General features: G+C 34.7%; 2 protein-coding genes across 4 annotated transcripts in view; both read left to right on the top strand.

Annotated features, from left to right (window-relative positions):
- Positions 1 to 27,353, top strand: part of LOC111505248 (glucose dehydrogenase [FAD, quinone]) — a 52,872-nt gene that overhangs the window by 6,527 nt on the left and 18,992 nt on the right. Inside the window, exons 3-5 of the mRNA XM_074178990.1 lie at positions 8,627 to 8,845; positions 9,194 to 9,528; positions 14,018 to 14,309. Of these exons, the coding sequence (XP_074035091.1) occupies positions 8,627 to 8,845; positions 9,194 to 9,528; positions 14,018 to 14,309 (846 nt within the window). The remainder of the gene's footprint in view (positions 1 to 8,626; positions 8,846 to 9,193; positions 9,529 to 14,017; positions 14,310 to 27,353) is intronic.
- LOC141483921 (52 kDa repressor of the inhibitor of the protein kinase-like) lies at positions 21,396 to 22,802 on the top strand. 3 transcript variants are annotated; one of them, XM_074178991.1, is made up of 5 exons: positions 21,396 to 21,735; positions 21,842 to 22,026; positions 22,084 to 22,185; positions 22,249 to 22,332; positions 22,680 to 22,802. In XM_074178991.1, the coding sequence occupies exons 1-3, from the start codon at positions 21,644 to 21,646 to the stop codon at positions 22,092 to 22,094; spliced, it is 288 nt and encodes a 95-aa protein (XP_074035092.1). In that variant the 5' UTR covers positions 21,396 to 21,643; the 3' UTR covers positions 22,095 to 22,185; positions 22,249 to 22,332; positions 22,680 to 22,802. The 3 variants fall into 3 exon arrangements, 2 of the variants coding, with proteins under 2 accessions (XP_074035092.1, XP_074035093.1); XR_012466369.1 differs by having other exon boundaries at positions 21,862 to 22,185; XM_074178992.1 differs by lacking the exon at positions 22,249 to 22,332.

Raw genomic sequence — 27,353 nt, 5'->3', positions numbered from 1 at the left:
GAAATATGGTATGGGTATAACAAAAAATCAACCAAAATACGCCAAACAATTTGATGACAAATATCTAGAGTTCTAGCGATCTTCCTCGTACTCGTCTCAGGATGTTCCTCAATTTCTTGCAGCACCGCTTCCTCAATTTCAGGAGTTCTTACTACTCGAGGTCTACCTTCCGGAGTCCCTTTCTTGAAACTACCAGTTCCCCCAAGTCGACGATGAATATTTGAAAAGGTTCGGCTATCTGGTAAGGCACGATTAGGGATATCTTTCCTGATAAATGCGCCTGGCTTCTGTTGCATTACCATCGGCAAGGCCATATACGTAATGCATTTGCACCATTTCCGCATTCGTATAATTTACCATATTTACTGATATTCAGAAAAACAGCGGACTACCAAAATAACTTCAATAACACTTCAAAATCAATCAAAACGCGCTGACAGTTTCTGACACCAACACCTTACTTTAAACCAACATCAATATTAGCTACTGACGTTTGTACATACAGAGAATTCGTTTTTTATTGCTATGGTGGGTACGCTGTTTTTTCTGCTTTTAATCTTTAAAAGAAATCACATATCGACAAACTCCATATTTCCAAGAGGTGCAGTAAATAAATTCTGCTACACGTCATTTATTCCAGGATAACTAAATTTATGTTTTCAAAAATTATTAAACGGTGCTGCGTTATGACGTAATTTTAATTGAGAACACTGCATCTGACAACAAACAAATACCTTTTAGATCCTCAATTATTTTGCAACAAATCTGTTCTCTTAGTTTGCTTTCAGTCGATGCACGATACCGCATCAGATTTTTAAGGAATTTATCCTTAAGTAAAGCGATTTTTAAATTTTTGAGCGAAAACCATGCGTCGGACAAAGAAAACCCAGCAAATCAAATGTGCTCAAAAATATATGGAGATTTTAAAAATAATTTTTAAGTCAAGATAAAGCAGTGGCGTAGTATTTTTTTCGCCAAAAATATACATTTCAAAACTCGTACGTACGCCACTGGCAGAGAAAATTAAGAAAATTGTACATCGGAAAATGCGCCTTGAGGCATGGAACATATGTACCAAATATGCCAAAGATGTCTACAAAATTATCTCAGTTATTATTAAAAAACCGATTATTTTTGAAAACTTTGCCACCCTGTATCTCAAAAGTTAGGGCGTTTAGGACATACGTCTATAGGACGTTTTTTCCTTAAAATAGGTCTAACAATTACCTCCTCAAATATTAGCATGTGTTTAAGGAACACCCTTTATTTAATCTTCGCTCAGTTATTTGGATATTATAACCATTATTTCACTATATATATTCAACTGTGTTGTTTACGTCAAAACTCATATTGATAATTTTGAATCAAGAAATAAGCTATGGCTCGCCACAGGATATAAGTTAAGATCTAACTATAATTTTATTGTTCCCCACCATAAATTGACGAAAGCATCAAGTTATTCAACAAACTACCTATCTCTCTTGAACAGCTATCAAACCTGCATTCTTTCAAAAAAAATGTTAAAAAACTGTTACATGACAATACATTTTATTCCCTCAATGAGTACTTCCAGGCTGATTTGGAAATATAACTGACTGCACTTGACTGCATTAGTTTCGATTGTACGATTTTCAATTGTCATATTTTCAGTTTCATTTCAAATTTTATATTGTTATGTATTTATATTCTCAACTCCCATATTGAATAGTATTAGTATTTAAACTCAACTGTTCATATTTTTCATACTTCTGTTTGATATTTTCAAATTTTTACTCTTTTATGTGTGTATATATATATAATTATTCATATTGTGAATTTCTATATTTTAGTTTAATTGACTTTTTTCATGCTGTAGAGTCCCTGGAAAATTAAAAAAGAATCCTTGGTCATCAATCAAAGGATTCAGTTTTAGCTATACTTTATTGGAAAATTGTTTTTTCTTATTAAATTCTAGAATTTCATTTCTGAAAGAATTCCTTTGTGGAATCACAATGAGTGCAGTCCTTGCATGATTAAAATGATCAACAACTAAGATATTCGTGTATAAATTGTTACCATTTTTAACTTTATATAACCATTTGAAACAGTAGGATATGGTTCTTTTGAGTCTGCTCAAATCACTGAATGGATTGAAGTCTACTACATCATCATTCATGTTGACATGATGGCAAAGTTTTGTTTAATCTCTCAGTTCATGTACTGATTAATTCACATCTGATTCAGGCCAATATTATTCAGGCCAATTCGATTCATTGAGTGCGACCATTCCGGGCCTTTCCACCATTTCTTACAAATTATGTTTATAGGATGCATACCCCTAGACAGGAGGTCTGCTGGGTTATCCTAGGAAGGTACATGATATCAATTTTCCGCACAAGATGAATCTGAATCTGTTACTTACGAATGTTTGCAATGCTTTAGGTGACTGACCAATCAACCCTGTTACATTTGTAGAATCTGGCCATAGATAATTTCATTGAACTGAATACTAGTAGCCAGTTTGAAATTCCCCTCAACTTCACAATATCACATATGACATGCCTCTGAATTCTCAAATTGTTGAAAAAACACTCCTCGTGAGTTTCTTCACTGCCAAGCTACGCACGTACCTACTAAGCCCAAGGGATCAAAAATTCTGGATACATCAGATAAAATTGACCTGTCAGTGGTTCTATTGGAATGTTTCGAAAAATCAATAGAAAACATCAAATGATCCTTTTTATAAAAGGGTCCAATTTTAGTCCAATGAATTGAATATAATTCAAAGAATACCCTGTCTCTGTTTTGAATGACCATTGACAATCGTCAACTCGGTTGTTTCTCTGTCCTCGTCTGAAACTTCATATATGGTGAGTGATATACAATTTGATCGACTGATGATTCGCGACAAACAGACATGTCCCATTTTCAAATATGCGCTCATGAAGTCTACATACATTTCTCGTGATCTAGAATTTTTCACTAGTCTTTTTTGTAACTTCAAGAACTGGTTTATAACGGAAACAATGAACTTGCCATTTTCGCATCTCCCAGTAGTTTGAAAAAATATTTATTCACACTCTTGTTCTTCAACTGAAAAAACATTCCCTAAACTTGGGGAATCTTCTACCTGTCAGACTTTTCCAGTTGTGACTGAATGTCTATGAATGCCAAATTGCATTCGACAGGTGAATTACTATATTTGCTGAGCTGTACAGAACCTGTAACTATCCAACCTAGACAAGTTTTCTGCAATGTTGGTCGACCCTTGCCTAGAGAAAGCTCACCAACACAAAGTAAACTATTAAATAACTCTGCATCAATTAGAAGATCAGATGGTGTGGTATTTCATTAGATTGGACTTCCATTGTATAATATGATATAAATTGACTTGAAATCCCTGAAAGAATCTATGCAAAATTAAAAATATTAACTGGAAAATAACAATTATATTAAGCAAAAACTGAAATTACAATGAAATAAAATACAAGGATGTTAAAAGTTAAACAGTGTCTACCGTTTTTTAAGACAACATAAAATATAAGGTGGTAATGCTGAGATGTCATATGCTTGTCATGCACTACTGTCACTTTTGTCAAAAATAAATAAAAATGTAAAAATGTCAATAAAACTCTCAGTCATTTTCCTATAAGTAAAAGAAAAGGAGTCACGCTCAAAGCCAGAATAAATCAATATTCAAACAGGTTATGGGCCCAGCTGCCTCGAGTGTTGTGAATGTAACCCTAGTGGAAGTATTCTGGTGATTCTTTAAAAGTGTTCACGGTCATCTGAGTGCCGGTGTGCTAACCCAAAAAATGACGACCAAAGAGCATGAATTGAGCAATATCCAAATATTGAATGGACAAGACACCTTTGAAATATGGAATTTCTCTATTACCATTTTATTTAAGGCAAAGCAACAGTGGGGTATTGTATCTGGAACTGAAACTAAGCCTGATGCTGATGAAACAAAGCCAGATCAAGTCAAGGCCAGAAATGCCTGGATTGCCAAGGATAATGAAGCCCAATATATCATTGTGCGAACTCTGGACAAGTCCATTTTGTCTCACATTATGGCATGCAGTACATCAAAAGAAATGTATAACACATTGGTAAGCATTTATAGAAGGGACACTACCCATCAAAAGCAAAAGCTCTTGCTAGAATTCCATTCATACAAGTTCGACAAAGCGAAGACTACCATGGATAATATCAGTCATCTTAAGTACATAGTCTTCAAGCTTTCACAATTCAAAGAACAAGTAACCGAAGAAATGTTGGTTACAAAGATTCTTGCTTCACTACCTGAACATTATCATTCCTTTATAAGTGCCTGGGAATCAACACCACAAGTAAATAAAAGTGTTGACAACCTGGTGGCACGTCTCTGCTCTGAAGAGGAATATTGGAAGACAACCAAACTTGACTCAACAGCAGCAGCTTTTAATGCTGAAGGTAAAGCGAAGAACAAATGTAAAAATAAAAATGGGGATAAAATAGTATGTCATAAATGTGGTGAAGATGGCCATAAAAGACCACAGTGCCCACACAAGAAATATTGCAAGACTTGTCGTCGCAATAATCATAATGAAGATGAATGCTTCAAAAAGAAAAATAAAACTGGACAACCAAGTACAAGCTCTGCAAGTTCAAATGTCAAATGCATCTTTTGTGGAAGAAACAATCATGCATCAGAAGACTGTTTTTACAAAAATGCACACCAAAAGAAAAATGAGAAAGCTGCCTTTTTCGCTGAAACTGTTGATCAAGAAGCGCCAATGAATGAATCCCTATATAATGAAAAGTCAAGCAACATTCTCTTTGTTGTGGATAGTGGGTGTACCACTCATCTTACAAATGAACATCATTTGCTGATAAATGCACAAGAGTCACAACTGAAAATCTCAAGTGCCAAGAAAGGTGAAGGTCTGAGTGCAACATTGTTGGGAACTATCGAAGCAGATGCAGTAACACTGCAAGAAGTGTCCTATGTGCCTCAACTTTCCAAGAACTTACTGTCAGTAAATGCAATCACCGAAAACAATGGTGAGGTGATATTCAAGAAAGAAGGTGTGACCATCTTCAAAAATGGCAAAGAAGTTATGCGAGGGCATAAAACCTCAAATGGTCTATTTGTGGTTGACCTCAGTGCTAAATCATATTGTCAATCCTTACTCACTGTCCAAGAAGAACAAATGAAATGGCATCAAAAATTGGGTCATATCAATTTTGAGTCAATGAAGAAAATTCCAAGTCTGTGTGAGGGAGTGCCATGCTCACTAAACAATTGCAAATTTGAAACTGTATGTGAGACATGTGCCTGTGCCAATCTTATAAGAAAACCGTTCAACACAAAACGTAAAAGGGCAGAAAGGCCACTCCAAATCATTCATACGGATGTATGTGGGAAAATCACTCCACCCACATATGATAACAAGAATTATTTTATGACCATTATTGATGACTTTACCCATGTTGTGCAAGTCTTTCTAATGGAAACAAAAGATGAAGTGGAAGATCTACTTAAGGAATACATTGCTGCATCTGAAAATCACCACAATTTGAAAGTATCCAAAATCAGACTGGACAATGGTGGAGAATACCGCTCCAACAACTTCAAGGCTTGGTGCAAAGAAAAAGGTATTCATCTGGACTATACCATACCTCACACTCCAGAACTAAATGGAACGGCGGAAAGGATGAACTACACTCTATGCAATAAAATGAGAGCACTGCTTCATCATGCTCATCTGCCAGATTATCTATGGGGTACAGCCATAGAAACAGCAGCATACCTTCACAACAGATCACCATCTTCAACCATCGATACCACTCCTATTGAAATGTGGACTCATCAAAAACCAGATCTCTCTCATCTTCAAGTGTATGGCTCACAATTATATGCCAAGAAGGTTGGACTCCTGAAGAAAACCGAATGTCGAGGAAAACGAGGTATTCTGGTAGGATACACATCTAATGAATATAGGATCTGGGATGAAGCTGAAAGAAAGATTTATCCATCTCATGATATCGTTGTAATTGGTATAAAAGAAGTGGAAAATCCTGTACCATCAGCTATCAAGATTGAAAATTTTATGAATTTATCCAAAGATGATGAACTAGCCCAAGCTGACGAAGAACCAGAAGATCACCCAGAAGATAAAGAAAATCATCAGGAAGATCCAATTGTAAATGAATCAGTTATGGCAGATGAAGAAGATCAAGATTCAAGTGATGAAGAAACTGAGTCTGAAGAGGAGGAAAATGAAGTACCTGAAAATGTTCCACTTAACCAAAGACCTCATAGACAAGTCAGATTACCAAAGAAATATGAAGATTATGTTATGTTAGCAGAAGAATCTATTACCTACAAAGACTGTATGAAGAGTCATGATAAAGAAAAATGGAAGACTGCTATTAAAGAAGAACAAGACTGCCTGCAAAAAAATGAAACTTGGGAACTAGTGGATTCTAACTGTGCTGTGGGTAAAGAAATTTTGACCAGTCGCTGGGTTTTTAGAATCAAGTCAGATGGTCGCTACAGAGCCAGATTGGTGGCAAGAGGATGTCAGCAGAAGAAGAATCTCGACTATCAAGAAATCTACAGCTCTGTTGTACAAGCAAATTCTCTTCGAATGCTCCTGGCCATTGCAGCCTCTGAAAATTTACAAATGTGCACCTTTGATGTAAAATCAGCTTTCCTCTACGGGGATCTGCAACAAGAAATTTATATGCATCTGCCTGAAGGATACAATGTTCAAGGAAAAATCTGCAAATTAAGAAAAGCTATCTATGGACTCAAACAAGCACCACAGCAATGGTTCAAACGGCTCACTGAATTCCTTAAACAAGAAGGGCTGAAACAGCTATTGACTGATCAGTGTGTCTTCAAATCTACTTCAGGAGAGAAACTATTTGTTGCCATTCATGTGGATGACGGTCTCGTGATAGCTGAAGATCCAAACGAAATGAAGAAATTGCTGTCCAAGATGCAGAAGTTGTTTGAAACTACAGTCAACCTTGAACCAAAGAATTACTTGGGTATCCAAATTAGCCAAAGAGAAGATGGAATATTCATCAATCAAGAACAATACTGTCAAGAAGTTATTGCAAAGTATAATTTGGATGGATACACAAAGGAGAAAAATACTCCTATAGTACATCAAGACTACACCCATGAGGAAACGAAGAATGATGAATCAAGTTTTCCATACCAATCTGCAGTCGGAAGTATGATTTATCTATCATGTAAAACCCGTCCTGATATTGCATTCGCAAAAATCCTAAAAGACATGATGTCTCAAATGTCAAAAAAAACCATCAGATATCTGAAAGGAACTATAATAAATGGTATATTGTACTCAAACAAAAATAAAAATAAATACACCCTGGAGGTTTACTGCGACTCAAGCCATGGAGGAGATAAAAAGGATGGAAAGAGTACCACCGGTTATTTAATGAAATATGCAAATGGACCAATTGCCTGGTGCTCACGGAAGCAATCCCTTGTTGCACAATCATCTACTGAAGCTGAATACATTGCAGCGGCTCAATGCTGTAAGGAGATGAAATATGTAAACTCCGTCCTTGAAGAATTGCTCGAACACAAGATCAATGTTGTTCTCCATGTAGACAACACAAGCTGTATCAAGATGATCAAGGCCAATCAGCTTACAAGAAAATGCATTTATATAGATGTAAAGTATCATCTTATAAAAGACGAATTTAAGAAAGGATGGTTTAAGATCACTTATTGTCCTACAGATCAAAATGTAGCTGACATCCTAACAAAACCTCTTGAAGCTATCAAATTTGCCTTTCTCAGGGAACAGCTAATGTGTTCTTGAAACTGTACTCTCATGTGCCCTATAAAACTGTACACATATGTGCTTTTTTTTGTGCCAATTGTTTGTCGTATTTTTAGTGAAATATTTACTCTTTTTTTTGCATTCATTATTCAATATGTTGCATTGTTGATGCTCCTACCTATATATTCTATCATTATTGTATGTCTAATCATTCCTTATTTTCAAGGAGTGTAATTGCTTATTTGTAATTTTTTTTATGTTCATATATTTTCTGTTGAGGGAGTGTGTTAAAAGTTAAACAGTGTCTACCGTTTTTTAAGACAACATAAAATATAAGGTGGTAATGCTGAGATGTCATATGCTTGTCATGCACTACTGTCACTTTTGTCAAAAATAAATAAAAATGTAAAAATGTCAATAAAACTCTCAGTCATTTTCCTATAAGTAAAAGAAAAGGAGTCACGCTCAAAGCCAGAATAAATCAATATTCAAACAAAGGATAAATAAAAAATCGTGTTTCGCTATACATCATCTTCGAGTCATCACCCGAAGACGATTGTGCCTAGTGCTTAGTATACACCAAGTGTAGACTGAGCAATGAGTGTGCCAAGTAGTATTATATATATACTTCCATTTCTGCGACTTGTTTTATTTTCCAGTTCAGTTTTTTCATTCGACTTCTGAAGTATAAAACATCGGAAATTTGTCCACGAAACAATCTGAATATGGAAACATCATTATGATGCTGTCTATCATTTTTAAAACATATCCAGAAAAAACTTTTACTAAATATGACATTAGAATATATGAAAGAAATGAATTCAAATCTTTTTCATTAGGAGAGAATACAACTTACGATTTCATCATAGTGGGGTCGGGACCAACAGGTTCAGTTTTGGCAAACAGATTATCTGAGGTACCAGAGTGGAATATCCTCTTACTTGAGGCAGGAGGAGAGGCCAACCATATAACAGATATTCCATTTTTTGGTACATATTTAGAGTTTTCTAAATACAATTGGGGGTACAAATCAGAGAAACAAGATGGATTTTGCAAAGGTGAGTAGTATTTTATATTTTTTTAATAAGAAAAAATGGTTCCAGCGGCCAGTACGTCATTTGCTTTTTTTTGTAGTGAATTTATTTGTTTTACGTTACTTTCACATTTGTGAAAGTTGTATTCACCAATCAAAATGTACTGAATTATTTCATCTTTTCCACTCTTGTGCTTTCTCAAGATTGGTCGATTATATCACTTCTAGAAAGCTCGTCGAAATTTCTTTCAATTGAATATTTTTATCCGAATCTCATTAAGTTGTTTCTGACTGAAATGAATAAGTAAAATCTGCTGTTTGAGCTGAATTTAACTATTGGCCCTTGCTATCAATTCTTTGTCAACTTCAACAGGTTGCTCTGAAGGTAAAATGCAATGGCCTCATGGTTTCGCTCTTGGTGGAAGTTCAGTAATTAATTTCATGATACACGTCAGAGGTAATCCGCTGGATTACGATAAATGGGCCGCAATGGGGAATCCGGGATGGTCTTACCAGGACATGCTTCCTTATTTTCTCAAATCTGAAGATGCTCATCTGGAAATCCAAGATGAGGAATTTCACAATACTGGTGGTTATTTGACGGTGAGTGATGTCCCATATCGCACAAAACTCGCAGAGGTGTTTATAAAAGCAGCTCAAGAGGCAGGACACCCATACGTGGACTACAATGGAAAACATCAATTGGGAGTAAGTTTACACTAATTAATTTTCATTCAACAAAGATTGTTATAGTTGTTCTTCTGACAACTTTTTTTCGAATATATAACCATTTACTTGCATATAATTGGAATTGCTATTTTTACACAACTAATTATATAGAAAATAATGTATTTGATCAGATTATCGCAAAGAACGAATCTTTGTATCCTAGTTTCAGATTGCTCAACAAATTTAACGAAGGACGTGAATTTAATAACATGATGAATCAAGCAATCACAATTCGCTAGTAAGATACGGCCATTCAATTTACTTTGGGTGAGTTGTGTGCAGAAGAAAAAAAATCGATACGTTAATCGAAAGTCTTGTCGCCAACCTGTCGATCGCGAGCTACCGGTAGCTCGCGGAGGCAATTCTGGTAGGTCTCACAACGATTTCAATTTAAAAAATACAAACTGCAAAAATCAGAGAAGCTTCCGAAAATTCTACAAAAAATCTAATTGTCATAATATTGAACATAAACAGCGGCAACGTTGCGGTGAGCGATCTGCCGCTGACGCCATCAAGCTAGAATCGGCTAGAACCGACCAGCCGGACCAGCGCGTTAGTGTTCGAGAACGATCTGGATTGCTTTGAACGGGATAAATACGCACGGCGCGGCGACATTGCGCTTAGTTTAAAACTGAACGCGTAACCAACGTCCAGCGGATGGGTTAGTAGAGAACAACAAAAATAATATCATGGCAAGCAGTTGTAAGAAGGTAAAGACATACCACTTTCATTCGGAATGGGAAGAACAATACTTTTTTACAGAAGTTAAAGATAAAAATGTGTGTTTGTTATGTAATACTTCGGTCTCCGTTGCTAAAAAAAGAAATATTGAGAGACATCATAAAACTGTACATTCTAATTTTGAAAAATCATTCCCACTACATTCTGCCGCCAGAAAGGAGAAACTGAAACAGTTAAAAAAAGCAGTTAATTGGACAACAATCAATATTTTTAAGAACAGTCGACAAAAATAAGGCTGCAACTGAAGCATCGTACCATGTGTCCCAGATAACTGCACAAAAAAAGAAACCATATGAAGACGGGGAAATGATAAAACAGGCGTTTTTAGAAGCTGCTGATTCGTTATTTGCCAACTTTAGAAATAAAGACGAGATAGTTTCAGCTATAAAATGTATGTAATTTTCTGCTAATACAGTGATGAGACGTGTATAAGTAATGAGCAATGATATTTTTTTACTGTTAAGAACTGACTTAGATAACTGTGTTTATTTTTCACTTCAACTGGATGAATCAACAGATGTCGTTAACACTGCCCAGATGGCCCTGTTCGTCAGGATGGTTTTTAGTGATTTTACGATTAAAGAAGATCTTTTGAAGTTCATTCCACTGAAAGTACACACTACTGGACATGATTTGTTTTCTCATTTAAAAAATATTATTTCTTCCGAGAAAATTCCAATATCGAAAATGGTAGGCTTGACAACCGATGGCTCTCCAGCTATGGTGGGTTGTGATAAGGGTCTGGTGGCGTTATGTCGTAAAGATGAAACTTTTCCGCAATTTCTCTGTTACCACTGCATTACCCATCAGCAAGCATTATGTGGAAATTTCCTGAAACTGAACAACGTTATGAAACTGGTGGTAAAAATTGTGAACAAGATTAGAGCTCAAGCGTTACAAAGAAGATTCTTCAGAACCTTGGCCGATGAAGTTGACTGTCAATAAGGGGACTTACTCCTTCACTCTGAAATTCGATGGTTAAGTAGAGGACGGGTGCTGAAACGTTTTAATGATGCCCTATCTGGCATAATTCAATTTTTCAAACAACGTGATGAACCGACTCCGGAACTAGAAAATTCAATCTGGCTTAGATATTTTGGTTTTCTCGTGGACATTACAGAGAAATTGAACGAACTTAATTTTCAGCTTCGGGGGAGAGACAAAGAACTAACGGAAATGATTTCTGATATAAAAGCATTAACAGCGATGCCAAGCATTTTCCTATTCTTTCAGAAAAAATATCTCAAAATCCATTAAAACCCTATGACAACAAATATCATGTAGAAATAAATTCTACCCTGAAGAATAACTTCAAAAATCGTTTTAAGGATTTCAATGAAATGGCTTTAGTAGCGCATTATTCAGTTCAACCTATTTGTGTGAATCTTCTTTTTCCAATATGAAGTTTATCAAGAACAAATATCTCAATCGACTTACAGATGAACATTTGGATAATTGTATTTGAATGGCTGCATCAAATTATACTGCAAACATTAAAAAAAATGTCGATGAGTCTGAGTGTCAGCCTTCTCATTGAACGTGCTTTTTTATTTTTCAATGTTTATGTTCATGATAGTGCGTTACTTTTTTGTTGTTATTATTAACTATTTTTAAATCATACGTGACATGCCGTTGTGGCTGGATAAAAGTTTGTGTTTATTTTTCAAACACCTTCGTGATATGTGAAGAAGAGAGTTTCCACATATTCTTCTTTCCTGTCACTTCTGGTTCCACCGAAATTGAGCATCAGGAATCACTTGTTGAATTTATTTGAATTGTTTGAATTTATTTTGCCAAAATTGCCAAAGTAAAATCATTGTAGACCAATTTCAGTTTTTATTAGTTTCATCTGAAATTATTGAGAAATCAACACATTCTAGATTGGTTGAATATCTTGAGAAGACACAATTATTATATGATGGGCACTACGGATTTCGAAAAAATTGTGACACCGAATCTGCAGTATTAGAGGCCATAATCCAATTCTAGCTAGATTTAGATTCAAACAAAAAATGTGGAGTTATTTCATTAGACCAAAAGAAAGAATTGGATACTGTGGATCATAAAATTTTTCTGAAAATAATTCATTATATAGGTATCTGAGGTTCACTTTATAATTGCTTTTAAAATTATATATCAGTTATGATTTATCTTTTGGTGATCTGTTCCTACTTAGTTATGTTCTAGTTAGTTTTTGAATTATTGTTTATTTTTCCTGCTATGAGCATTGTATGTTTCTTGGGAAAATAAATCTTTACTACTATCTACAATTAATATTGTGTATGGTAACCACTTTTTTCAAAATCTACCTGTTTTTCTGGAATTCCCATAATGAACTAATCAAGTTCTGTATCTAATGTTATATAAAATGCATTGTAGAATAGTTTAATGTACCAGTTCGACTGATGAAACTACTGTTCAGCGAAACGCCGCATCTCTGATCAAGTTATTAGTATGTGTACTTTTTCTCGAAGCAGACATTTTTCCTGGAAAAATTTCACAAAGAAATATTTGATTCTACAATCAACAAACTGGTTTTTTACAAAATTTCGAATCCAACATATTTCACCCATTTCAACCAACAAGTCAAGGACCCCACAAGGTGAAGTAAGGCAAGTGCGTGGTGTTATTTGCAAAGTTCAATTTCAACTTGACTTCAGAAATCAGTCATTGATACTGGGTCGATATTCACTTCTACTCAGGATACCTCCAAATTCTCTATTTTCAAATGAATAGCACTTTTCCGAATTTGAAAATTATTGTTGCAACTAACTCACTTGCCCCATCAAAACGAAGCAAGTGCATAACTGGTCAGCACCTTCAATATTTTCATTACAGGAAAGCAATCTTCAAAGATCATTTCACATTTATTGATTTCAAAATTGGACAAAGATTTGCCGAGTTATCAATCTATATAGGTAACTAAGCCAACACTTGCAAAATGAAAATACCCAGGAAAATCAATAAGAACAAAGCATCTTGGCCTTCCATTTTTTCATCTTCAGGTATACATAAAAAGTGAGGACTTCTGGAACTAAAAAAACAATTAAATTTAAGATAAATGCTTTACAAAGACGTGTACATCATGCATAGGAGTTACTTCCAAATACAATCTGAAAGAAAATGTCCTTCTAAACGAACTGCTGTCACATGAACATTACGTTACACGAAAGAACGAATTTCAGATTTAATAATGGAAATGAGTCTGAATTTCAGATTCGAACAAGTTACTTCTTTGTAAAATAAAGTTCTAGGAACTTCAGAAAACATAAAAACTAAAAAAAGTAGGGATGGCACCTCAACTGCCCACTCCCACTCCTCCACTTTCTGTAATGACCCAGTGGATCAATCGAAATCTGCCGCGCGCACAGTGAAAATTCAAATCGTTTCCACTTCAACGAGAGTACCTACGAGACAGACCACCCTTAAGACCCGCGAAAAATCCTCGACCCTCGGGGTGTTAGTGGTGGTCTTCGGGTTGGTCGTGGATTGGAACCTCGATGTGGTTCTTGAGATAGGACCTTGACTGTTGAGATAACCGCTCTCAAACGCATAGACATACAGAAGAGGAGATACAAATTTTAGAAATCACTGTTGTGGGTTTTATTGCGTTAATAAATATCACCAGTAAAAGTTTTTCTCAAATATCTTTTTTGTATAGAAAAGAATCAGATACATTTCAATTATATGTAGGTATGGATGATTCAATAAATGATGTCATTTCTAGGTGTCCTACATTCAGTCAAGTACACGGGATGGAAGAAGATGCAGTGCCGAAAAATCGTTCCTGAGACCAGTTCGTAAGAGACCTAATCTGAAAATTCAAACACGATCTCGAGTTTCTAGAGTACTCGTAGATGAAGAAAGTAAAACTGCTTACGGTGTTGAGTATATTAAAAATGGAAAAAATCATTTTGCTTTTGCTAGTAAGGAAGTTATTTTATCCGCTGGTTCTCTGAATTCGCCACAAATTCTCATGCTTTCTGGAATAGGGCCTAAACAACATTTGGAAGAATTTGGTGAGTGAATACTCATTTTCAGATTTTGAAATCGGGACGCTAGTTTGAATCAAATACAATACCCCTTGAAAAATATATTTTTACTATTTGTCGGCGAATAATGTCCTATTGTGCACAATTGTGTTTTCTAACGACTTTTGAATTTCACTTCATTTGAATTTTTGATGTAATTGTGACATATCATGGGTTACTTTGAAGTTATTACTTTTTCTTAACTCCTTGCAATTTTCAAACAGCAGTCCTGGGCAATCTAGTATGAATCAAGCCAAAATGGTTGCGAAAATATTATTCTCAAAGAGTTATCTGATGTAAAAACTGAAGAATTTGAATGAAAATTTTTTGCCAAAAAAATTATCCTATCAAATCTGTCTATTTCTAGTCATGTGTGTCGAAATAACCAATGAAACTGATTGATGAAATTGATAAATTAAATGATGAACGTTTTATTTAAGCAAAAACAGAAAATTTGCTGTCGTTCATTTTAATGAGGAAATCAATAACAAATAATATCAGTTGAAACAAAATCAACAGATGAATTGTTCAAGATAACCTTCATCTAGTTCCATATAATAATACAGTCTATTTTCGAAAACGTTCCGTACATTATTCAAGATGTCCGGAGTCAGCAATCGGCATTTTCCAACAATTCTAGCTTAGTTTTATAGGCTCAGTAGATTACACTTTCGACTTCAGGTGTCCACACAGAAAGACGTCAATCGGTGTGAGATCAGGTGATCTAGCTGGACACTCCACTGGACCCCTTCTGCCGATCCAACGCATTGGATAACGTTCGTCCAAAACTGGTCTCACTCGAACATCAAAATGTGGGGGTGCACTATCCTGCTAGAATTTTATTTCATTTTCTAATAAATTGTCATTATTTTCTAAAATTTGTGTAATAATTGAATCTACACAGTCTTGTAATAGATTTCAGTTAGTGTCTCCATTGAGGTTATTTTCAAAAAAGAATGGTCCAATAATATAATTCCCAAGAATTCCAGCCCAGATATTCAATTTTTGTGCAGTTTGTGAATGTATTTCCATCACCAAATGAGGATTCACATCGCTCCAGGAATAACAATTATGTCTATTCACTTCATCATTCAACATGAAAAAACTTTCATCTGAAAAACATGCATTGTATAATAGATTTGGATCATTGGTCGATTTCTCGCTGAACACCTCACAAAACTGTAGTCAAAAATCAGGATCATCTTCGTTTAATTCCTAAATTAGCCTTATTTTGAAAAGATGGAATATGTAGGCTTTAAAAATCCGAAAAGCACTAGTAGCTGATAGACCAGACGCTCTAGCTTGTTGTCTCATAGATTGTCGATTATCCATTTGTGCTGTCATTTATATTACTTTTGTTGATTTCCCCAATAAAATGAACGATAGCGAATTTTCTGTTTCTTCTTAAATAAAACATTCAACATTTCACTTCACTTCACTCAAAGTTCTTGGCCTTTGCTTCCAGATAGGCGCATTTAGCCAGCTCGATTCGGGGAAGGCGCAGCTGTCTTGCACGCAGCAATGCTGCCACCCCTTTTTTGTCTAAATTTTTTATTATATAAAAAAACACTTAATATTTTTTAGAGACTTCCAGACTTTTTACACATAAATAACATATTTATTTGGTAAAATCCTGTCTCCACGTGGACATCCGGTCCATCCCGGCCTCCAACCGGCGTGAATGGGGACAGGAGTTATGTACATCTACTATAACACTCCCACGTGGACATCCGGTCCACCCCAGCCTCCAACCGGCATGAATGGGAGTGCTGTTTTTCTTCAACACTTATAGACTGTTTACAAAAATGATTAATTTAATGATGGCACGTTCTATGACGGCAGACATTCACAACACAAACTGAGTTTCGTCCTCAACAATGGCGTCCGCGTGCCTTCTTTGTGGACGGTCGCTTTCGGCACGTCCGTCCACCACCACATCAGAAACTAAACTCCACATTCAACATTTAGTTTCTCAATAACGAATGAACCAATTTCGAAAAAACTACAGAAGTAATAGAGGGACAAAAGGCATTTCAAATGATGTATCACTCGACCCACCCCCCATAACATTGAAAAAAATTGTAGGGGTAGTTGTTGACCGCAGGGGGAGCCACGCGGAGCGGAGGGAGACAAAAAACCGAGAGCTAAAATTCTATTATTTTTCCCGTGTATAATACACTTTTTTTTTCTGTGACGTGAAAAACGAAGATTCAATTTCGAAAAATTAAATTTGTAACTTTACTTATGTGTATATACAGTGTGGTCCACTAAGTGTACAACAAATGGAAAACTTTTTTATTATCGATTTCTCAGAAAATTTTATTCCTGACAAAAGTGGGTGCATGTTCCAAAACTATACCAAATGTACCTGAAACGGCTTTATGACAAACACCATACAGGATAGGCCAAAAAATATAAAGTTAATTCAAGAGTAAAGTACCCTTATGTCAAAAAATATAGAAATATGTTGGAGAGAAAAATTGCTTAGAATTGAAAGTTATGTTCAGATACGAAGTCATGGCCTGCTTTTCGAATTTTTATTTCTTTTGGAAAATTTTGAATTACCCCCGTATGATACATATTTTTACTATTTTGATTTAATATGTATTTGAAGTAGCCACAATCAAATCAGTTTGGAGTATGTTTTATCAAATTAAAGTGTATTTGTAAAATTTACTTGGATTTGTATTTTTTTAGGTGACCGTCAACTTCATGTTTGTTGTAACGATATTTAACAGAACTCTAGAATAAAACAAATACTCTTTTCAACGAGGCAAATACTTCTCTAAGTATAATATTCATATGAATAAACTGTCAAAATCTATCGCGGATAGCCATGAACAACAAAGAACCAATAAGCGATAGTACAGAAAAATACATTAAGTAACTTAATAACAGATGCTAACAATAAAAATTATCGAAGCGTCTCTGTATGTCCACCTTTTCTTTCGATGCATCGATGCTCACAAAATTCGTTTAATGTAGCGGGAATATTTCTACAATGAACTCGTATTGAAGTTTCAAGCTCATCAACATTATTAAAGGGGCAATCTCTGTAGACTTTTTGTTTTAAGTATCCCCATAAGAAATAATCTAGAGGTGTAAGGTCTGGAGAACGAGGAGGGCATCGAAGATCGGTATTTCGTCCCAACCATTTATTACGAAATGTTCTATTCAGCTACTGAGAAACATTTCTAGTAGAATGGGCAGGACATCCATCATGTTGGAACCATAACTTTTGCCGTTCTTCTAATACCATATCATCCAAAAACTCTCCTATTCCAATAAATTGATGGATGTAGCCGTTACTACGTGGTAAGAAATCATAATGAAAAGAGAAATGAAAATTTCTATGTTTTTTACCACTTTTATAAAGATAAAAGTGGTAAAAAACATAGAAATTTTAATTTTTCTTCTCCTATTTCAGCTTCCAAAAAGTTCAAGTACCTGTCACCATTCAAACTCCTCCGAAAAAAAATGGACCTAGTAATTTATCATTTAATATACCACACCAAACGTTTGTTTTCTGATAGTATAGATTTTTGTTGTCAATAATAAAATTTGGGTTGACATCTGATCACCATCTGCAATTTTGTGATTATAGAACCCCATTTGTTATAAAAGTAGATTCATCTCCAAACAGAATACATCGATGAAAATCTCGTTATTCTTCTATTTCACTCCGAATCCACATGGAAAAATCATATCTCAAATCATAGTCCCTTTCTTGAAATGTACAAATGAATGTAGGTTTGTAAGCATGGTACTTATTTCTTGAGAATACGCTTCACAGAGGTTTTTTTATGCCGGTATAATCACTAATTTCTTGGGTGGACCTTATACGAGTTTCTAATACTGCTTGAAGTACGTCAAGCTGGTTTACTTCTGACGTACTTTCGTACGCTCCGTATTATGTTTATATTCTAATGAGCCGGTCTGTTTGAAATTCTTAAAAATTCCACTTAGACTTGAATAGCAAATTTGTTTGTCTGGATGCCGCTCGTTGAAAATATTTGCAGCTTCGCGCATTGTTTTATAACCATCACCACAGATTAAAACTAATTGTACCTTTTCAGTTAACGTTAATAATACTGGGCGAGGCATTTTAAATTAAGGACAAATATGAAAACGTTTAACAGGCAAGTTTTAAGAAGCCACACTATCAAACTACAGTATTGTTTTAGAGAGTATGTGTTTTTTGTTCATGGCTATCCGCGATAGATTTTGGATTTTTTTTTATTATCTGTTCTAGTTGAGGCATTGTTGTCAGAATAAAAGAAATTTTATACTTTTATTGACAGTTTATTCATATGAAGATTTACTTGTAAAGTATTTGCCTCGCTGAGAAGAGTATTTGTTTTATTCTATAGTTCTGTTAAATATCGTTGCAACAAACATGAAGTTGACGGTCACCTAAAAAAATACAAATCCAAGTAAATTTTACAATTACACTTTGATTTGATAAAAAATACTCCAAACTGATTTGATTGTGGCTACTTCAAATACATATTAAATCAAAATAGTAAAAATATGTATCGTACGGGGGTAATTCAAAATTTTCCAAAAAAAAATTCGAATAGCAGGCCATGATTTCGTATCTGAACATAACTTTCAATTCTAAGCAATTTTTTTCCCCAACATATTTCTATATTTTTTGACATAAGGGTACTTTACTCTTGAACGAACTTTATGTTTTTTGGCCTATCCTGTATGGTGTTTGTCATAAAGACATTTCAGGTACATTTGGTATAGTTTTGGAACATGCACCAACTTTTGTCAGGATTAAAATTTTCTGAGAAATCGATAATAAAAAAGTTTCCCATTTGTTGCACACTTAGTGGACCACACTGTATATACACATAAGTAAAGGTGAAAATTTATTTTTTTAATATCAACTCGTCGATTTTTCCGTCACAGAAACAAAATGTGTATTATATACCGGAAAAAAAATCGAATAGCAGGCCATGACTTCGTGTCTGAACATAACTTTCAATTCTAAGCAACTTTTCTCTCCAATATATTTCTATATTTTTTGAAATAAGGGTATTTTACTCTTGAACGAACCTTATATTTTTTGGCCTATCCTGTATGGTGTTTGTCATACAGCCATTTCAGGTACACTTGGTATAGTTTTGGAACATGCACCAACTTTTGTCAAGAATAAAATTTCCTGAGACATCGATAATAAAAAAGTTTCCCAAAAGTACTCACTTTTTTCACGGGGACCGGGAAAAAAGTAATTTCATGAAAAGTGACATGTTTTCACCTGTCATCAGAGATAAAATGTCAAACTTTTTTCCCGTCACAGAAAAATATCTGATTTTTTTTTCATTAATTGGTAATAAAGACCTTTATTATTATGAATCGGTCCGTTGCTTTGAGGGCTGATATTATCCCACAAAAATGATCCTCAGTCAGTGTGCGATGCTAGTCATGTAGTATTTATGCAGCTACAACGATAGTACAAACCCTTTTGCATTTTTTCCGATACGTGAAATGGAAAAGTACTCTTGTCAGATATCCAAGAAGGGTGAAATAGAAAATTTTCCCAAAAATTTCAAACAATATCCTCTTTTTTTGAAAGAAAATCATTTTGAAATTGCACGATTTGCACCACCGTCAATGGAAAATCCAAGAAAGATTAGAAAAGGTCGATTTAAGTACCACATTAGTAATAATAATATTCCTTTATTTCATCAATTGAATGCACAAAGGTTACATAGATGATTAAAAACGTAAATATTTTAGTTACATCATTACATTGAGCAAGGACATGTCAACAATATGAATTTACATATACATGTATACATAAAAAAATCAATTATATAGTTCAAAAATTAAAAATTATTATCATAAAAAGAAATCGTCTATGGAATAACAAACAACACTTACTAAGTAGGATCTTTTTCAGTCTTGATTTAAAAATGTGAACATTGGGGGATGATTCTATATGATCATCAAAAATATTATAGAGCTTACAACCAATACAATAAAAATTTCTTTGATACAGAGATGTGCGATGAAAATCAGGCTGCAAGAGATTTCTATGACGGGTGTTATAGCAATGATTGTTATCTATTGCAAACTTATTTTTATTCTTATAGATATAAGTGCAACCTTCCAGTATATATAAACTATAAACTGTTAATACACCAAGAGTTGACGACAACTGTTTCTCATATCAATACTTTCCATAATTCGAATTGCGTAATTTTGAAGAATGAAGATCCGATTGATACCGGCACTGTTTCCCCAATTCAGTATACCATACTTTATGTGGGAGTGAAAATATGCAAAGTACAGCGTAAGCAAGACATTTTTGCTGCAGTGGTCTTTCATATACTTTATGCTGTAACAAATACTTCTCAGTTTATTAGACAATAGTTCTATATGACTTGCCCATTGCATATGTTTGTCGAAAATTACTCCCAAAAGTTTCACCTCATCACTACAACTTATTTGTTTTTCTGTATTTTTGAATAATACAGGTGATCTTTGTTTGGAGCGCCCAAAAAATACTGTAACTGTTTTGTTATGATTCAGTAACAGACAATTCTCCTCAGACCAACGAATGATATCTTCATGAATCTTCTCAGTTTTACTCAGTAGCATGTCTATGTTTTTTTCAAAAATTAGTAAATTGGTATCGTCTGCATAACACACTATTTTTATATGGCAACATGGCAGCGAACCGTGCAAATGTATGTGAAAGTGCTCCGAAAAACAAATCCTGTAATAAGTGTAAAAAAACCTAGTTAAAGGTGTAAAGTGCACCCTATGTGAGAACAACTTCCATACAAGCTGTGCGAGAAATACCAATGTCAAATTTCTCAACGAAGGCATAGTAATATGTTGTCCTTCCGAAAAAGTTAGCGGTGATAACGACCAAGCGTTTTTTGATACGATGGAAATCCTAGCAGGCGAAAGTAAGGTAGTCGATCTTAATATTTTTAATTATATTGTGAAACAAAAAGATGAAATTATACAAGAACTTCGCGACAAAATAGATTTGATGCGCGAACAAATTGTTCTATTAAAAGATAAGACGAATACCTCACCAGTTAAAGGTATTGGCATCGTCCATAGATATTCTAATAAGTCCGCTCACTCTCAGCAGCGACCCAAATCATCACCCTCCGTCCTCGCGCGTCCCTTGCCTGGCCGGTCGGTCGTCAGTGCCCGTCTGACGGGGGCGCCAGTTTAACAGAGTGTCTCCGATTGAATAGTTCGCATCGTTCCGGCCAGTTATACTTAGTGCGTAAAATAAACATTTTATTGGAACTTTTATTCTTGTAGTTATTTGAACATTTTTTATTGTTGTGATGACTTCTCACCGTACCTTTTGCAGTGTGGATTCTTGTGATAGTTTACGTGAAAATATTTCATTTTTTCGATTCCCCAAAGATGCCACAAGGTAATAAATTCATCAAATACATAATGTCAGTTATAGGTCAAAAATGTTTCGGTAGTAATGTGATTTAGATACTATTTATAACTAATGTTCAAACTATATTTCGCAGGTGTCAGCAGTGGAAAAAAGCATTTGGTTTTGTTGGAGACCACAAATATGCTAACTTAACACCTGAGCAAGCCTACATTAGAATACGAGTTTGTAGAAAACGTTTTGACGATGAATCCTTCACTTCCTCTGGAAAACATTTACTTACCACTGCTGTGCCCTTAAAGTTTCCAACAAAATTGGACGGTAAGAAATTTTCCACTTCACAAGCATGGAATATTTTTTTGAATGAGTTATTTTCAGGTAATGATTAAAACAATGACAATCCAGGTCCCTCCAGCGTATTAGCTCCTTCAAAATTAGATGCGTGTACACAAACAGATACATGTCATGAAGTTGAACAAGGTAAATGCCAAAGCTCTATGATGATGAACATAATCACTCATTCATATTACAAATGTTTTTTAGAATTAATTCCCAACAAAGAAACTGATTATGTACTACAATCCAATAAATCAGTCCAAAGTGGGTTATCTCAAGAATTCGTGGAAGGTAAAAATACAATTTTTTGGCTTTCTTCTTCTCCAAATCAAAAAAATAGAAATAACAACTTCCGTGAAAGAAGTAAAATCAAAAAAAAAATTACAAACACTCTCTGTTGATAGGTTCATGTATATCATTCAAAGACGTTTGAATCATTAACAAAAGGGAATAAAGAGTCCATCTATTTTTTTGATTTGGAGAAGAAGAAAACCAAAAAATTGTTCCTCAAACTTCATTCTCTCCACAAAAAGACCTAATTCCTCAGTAAAAATACACTAATTGGTACTTGAATCTAACCTAAAATTCTTTCTATTTATTCCTCGAATCACTTCTAATATGTGCTAATTTCTTTATAGATGTATCGTGTCAAACTTCTTCCAAATTATCTGATAGCAGTCCCAGAAAGCAAGGACTCAGGAGAAGAATTAAGGAGCTGCAAAGCGAGGTCAAATCTTCGAAAAGGCGCAAAACGGTAACACGAGAAGTACCCACAGGAGGCCACTATGTTGATGAAAAATCAACTGACATTACTCGACAAAAATCCCAAAGGAGCCAGGTACTCTAAAGAAGTCAAGCATTTTGCTTTGAGCTTATTTTTATTAGGACCAGAAGCATACAAGAAATTATCTAAAGTTATGAGATTGCCATCTCCCTCTACTCTGAGAAAGCTGACTGAACATTGGAAAATTACCCCAGGATTCAATGAATTCATTTTTAAAATTTTGGAATTAAGAGTACCTTTGATGTCAGGTAAAACTAAGGATTGTATTTTATGCATTGACGAAATGTCAATCAAATCAAATTTATTTTATAATGTGTCAAAAGACATCGTCGTTTCGACTTTTATAAAGTCATCCTCAGGGCACTACAAAGTTGCAGTGAATCAGATATAAATATACACATACAGGTGAAAAATTATTAAAATTTGCGACTAGAATCACTTCTGCGGATGAGAGGTCAAGATTGAGTAAATTTGGTACAATTCAATTGACAGTTAAAATGTAATGTAGAGGACAGAGGAGGTCAATTGAATTGTACCAAATTAATGTACTCAATATTGACCTCTCATTCGCAGAAGTGATTCTTGTCGCAAATTTCAATATTTTTTTACCTTGTGTGTATTTATATCTGATTTACTGTAACTTTGTAGTGCCCTGAAGATGACTTTATAAAAGTCGAAACGTCGGCAACGAAATAATAGTAGTTTCAGTTATTCGACCTAACTCCAACCAACCCCCAGCTAAATATTTGAAATGTGTCTAAATATATATGCCAAAATACTAAATAGATTATAATTATACTATCAGGGTATACTCAAGAAAACAACAAATCACCATTTGATTAGGTAATATGTAAATAAAGATTATTCATCTTCATTTTCTCTTTATTGTGGAGTCCCTTTATAAGTATCTCAACCTTTTTACCTGCCCATAATTTAAGAAATCAGATAATTCATGCCAGTTATTACAACGAAATATTCCTCAATTTATTGTTATTAGAATCTCATATTATATAATCATCTCAATGAAAGATCATACAAAAACATAAATACATAATATATAATGAATATGATCAACACTTGACGCCTGACCCTCGTAGACACACTTTCGAGTAAACATATTGTTCGCGCTGCTGACTGACCCTCGTATAACGTATTTCTGCTGGTAGCCGCATGATTTACGACCGCTCGCAAAAAAAGCGGCATATTTTACCCACATCAAAGGAGTTACCAGACTTATTAGAATATCTATGGACGATGGTATTGGAGACACCAACAAAAAGCAAGACACGGGAAAAAACTATTCAAATAAAGTGGATGTGTCCAGGCCTGTGAATCTGAATCCTCTCAATAGCGTTGCCGGGTGTTCAAATACTTCTAAAAATCCAACTATTACCGAAAAACATGTTTCACAACCTTTGTTGCACCTGGCCACGCAACAAAAATGTGAAGAGATTATAAATTTGGCGAATAACATGGAGGCCAACAACAGTGACTGGAAATTAGTTAAAAAGGCAAAACTAAAAAGGAAACTGATTGTTGGAGATAATAGTTCCATCAAAGTCAATGGTAAGGAACTGAAAGGCATTCCAAAAATGGCTTGTCTACATGTATACCGGGTTGATCCCTCGATGACTGCGGAGGAGCTGACACAATCTTTAATTCCACATTTCTCTGAAGTTAAAACTGAGACTCTAATTTCCAAACATCCAGATATCTACGCTTCTTTCAAAGTCTCAATTTATGAATCCCATTTTGATCTTGCAATGGATTCAACTAAATGGCCCAAAAGAGCATACGTCCAACGTTTTTTAAACATTCGGAGGTCCGTGAACCCCCTTCAAACTTAGGTGAAGTACCAAAGCAAGCCGACCTATTGCTGCTGAATGCAGAATGTTTGAATTATGACAAACTCGACTATATCAGTGCTGAATATCTAACCGACAAATATAAACTTAAATTTATCTGTTTGACAGAGACCTGGTGGTCTGAAAGCTCTGTAAACTCTTTTAATTTTACCGATTTTACTCTCTCTAACTCGTATCACAGAATCAATTGTATAGGGGGTGGAGTTGGTATATGGTCTCAGGACGACTTAGATGTAACTCCGTTGAATTTACAAGAGTACTGCATTGAAAAAAACATTGAAATTTGTGGTATCCTATGGAAAAATAATAATACTAATATTCTCATCCTGACCTGTTACCGCTCTCCATCAGGAAACTTCGAAACATTTTTTGAAAAAATCTCATTAATTCTTGACAAAATATTTGCTCCTAAAACAGTCATAATATTAAATGGTGATTTCAACTCCCATTCCATGAGTAATACCAACTTAAATCGCTTTACACAATTGTTGATATCATATGGTCTCAGTCCCAGAATAATCAAACCTACTAGAGTCAGCCAGACTTGTCAAACAACGCTTGATCAAATTTACACGAACCTACCTGAGAATAATGAATGGACTGTACTCGAAAACTATATATCTTCACACCAAACTGTCTTCTTTTCCACGCAACAACATCGAACTGATGGAAGATCTTCATATATTCATAGGAGAATAATAAATGACACTAATATTAGAAATTTGTCAAATGCTTTAGAAAAAGAGAGCTGGCCAGAAATGTATCAACTAGATACTCTAGACGATAAGTTGAACAGTTTTCATGATACTCTGTTATTTTATTTTAATTGTGAATGCCCAATAAAACCTATCAGAAAACATCAAAATCAAAAACCTGGAACTGAATGGGTTAACACTGAAATTAAAATGTCAAGTAAAAACCCTAAAGAACTTTATCAGCAGATGAAGACTAATCCTACCTTGAAAGAACTCTACCAAACACAAAAAAGTCAACATAAAACTCTGGTAAGGAAAAATAAAAGTCTTTATTATCAAAGCAAAATTTACTCTTCAGGTAACGTAAATAAGAACACGTGGTCTGTTGTTAACGAGTTATCAGGAAAAACCACAAAGAAAAGTAATATAACTATAGATACTAATGATGGTCTTGTAGAAGATCCACTCGATATCGCAAATATGTTCAATGACTTTTTCGTGAATACTCCACATGATATTGTTGACAAAATAAATAAAACTACAAATAACCCTTTGAGGACTAATTTGATACCGAATATTGAGAATAGTATGTTCACTACATATGTCAGTGAAGATGATATACTGAAGGTTATCAGGGACAAAATCAAAAATAAACATTCGTGTGGACCAGATGGCATCTCTGGACATATACTCAAAAGGATTGCACCCTACATCAAAGCGCCCCTAACTCACATTATGAACATATCTCTTCAGCAAGGACAGTTTCCTTCGCGACTGAAACATTCTATAGTTTCTCCAATCCTGAAAAAAAGAAACTCTCATAATTTGGAGAATTATCGTCCTATTGCTATCTCCTCAGCACTCTCAAAAGTATTCGAATACATAATGTTGGAATTTCTACATAAATTTCTGAATATAAATAATGTTCTAACTCCGAACCAACACGGATTTCGATCGAATCATTCCACTACAACGGCAATAATTTCTTTTTATTCGAATCTTCTACAGGCTGTTGAAGCAGGCGAAAATCCCACTGGAATTTTTTGTGACCTCAGCCGTGCTTTTGACTGCGTACAACACGAAAATCTCCTGGACAAACTGTACAAAACGGGTATTAGAGGTATTCAGCATGAATGGTTCGTATCATATCTTTCAAATCGCACCCAGGCTGTCAAAATACAATATTCGAATGAGAATTATGACGAAACTTTTTTTTCCGATCTGTTAAATAATGACATAGGAGTTTCCCAAGGATCAGTTTTGGGGCCAATTGTTTTTATTCTTTATATCAATGAGTTGCCATCTGCTTTGCAAAAGTCACTCACTTGTTTGTATGCTGATGATTCTTCTCTCCTATTTAAATCAAAAGATTTGCCTGAACTGCAACAAAATATAAATTCTGATCTTGATAGCTTGCAAAATTGGTTTAGTGAAAATTCACTATTTTTGAATGCCTCCAAAACGAAAGCAGTAGCTTTTCATACTGCCCAAAATATTAACACGGTAGACATCAATATTGAAATATCCGGTGCTGAGATAGAGAGAGTTGATAGCATGAAATTCTTAGGGATTTTTCTAGACAGCAATCTCAATTTCCGTCAGCACTGCGATAATCTCATCAAAATACTCAATAAGCAGTGTTATCTGTTGAGAAACCTGAAAAGAATTCTAGACAAATCTGGTCTACTCTTATATTACCACGGTCAGATACAATCAAGAATCAACTATGGGATTATTGTTTGGGGAAATTCTCCATCTGCGCACAATGTTTTTATAACTCAAAAGAGAATTATTAGAACCATTGCAAACACATCACGAACTTCATCATGTAGAACAGTATTTAAAAAATTGAAAATTTTGCCCCTACCTGGTCTTTACATTCTGGAACTTTTGTTGTATATTCATAAAAATAAAGAGGATTTTAAACAAAACCAATCTTTTCATGAATATAATACACGCATCAGAAAT

The sequence above is a fragment of the Leptinotarsa decemlineata genome, unplaced genomic scaffold, assembly GCF_025532065.1.
Source record: "Leptinotarsa decemlineata unplaced genomic scaffold, Ldec_3_MD MMD2_tig00004307_RagTag_RagTag, whole genome shotgun sequence".
NCBI lineage: Eukaryota > Metazoa > Arthropoda > Insecta > Coleoptera > Chrysomelidae > Leptinotarsa > Leptinotarsa decemlineata.
This window is presented reverse-complemented; position numbering and strand designations above follow the sequence as displayed.

Bases quoted from the DNA above. Each gene is read 5' to 3' on its own strand.
- LOC141483921 (XM_074178992.1), top strand. From the start codon at position 21,644: ATGACTTCTCACCGTACCTTTTGCAGTGTGGATTCTTGTGATAGTTTA. The intron at 21,736-21,841 runs GTAATAAATTCA...TATATTTCGCAG, and splicing joins TTCCCCAAAGATGCCACAAG to GTGTCAGCAGTGGAAAAAAG.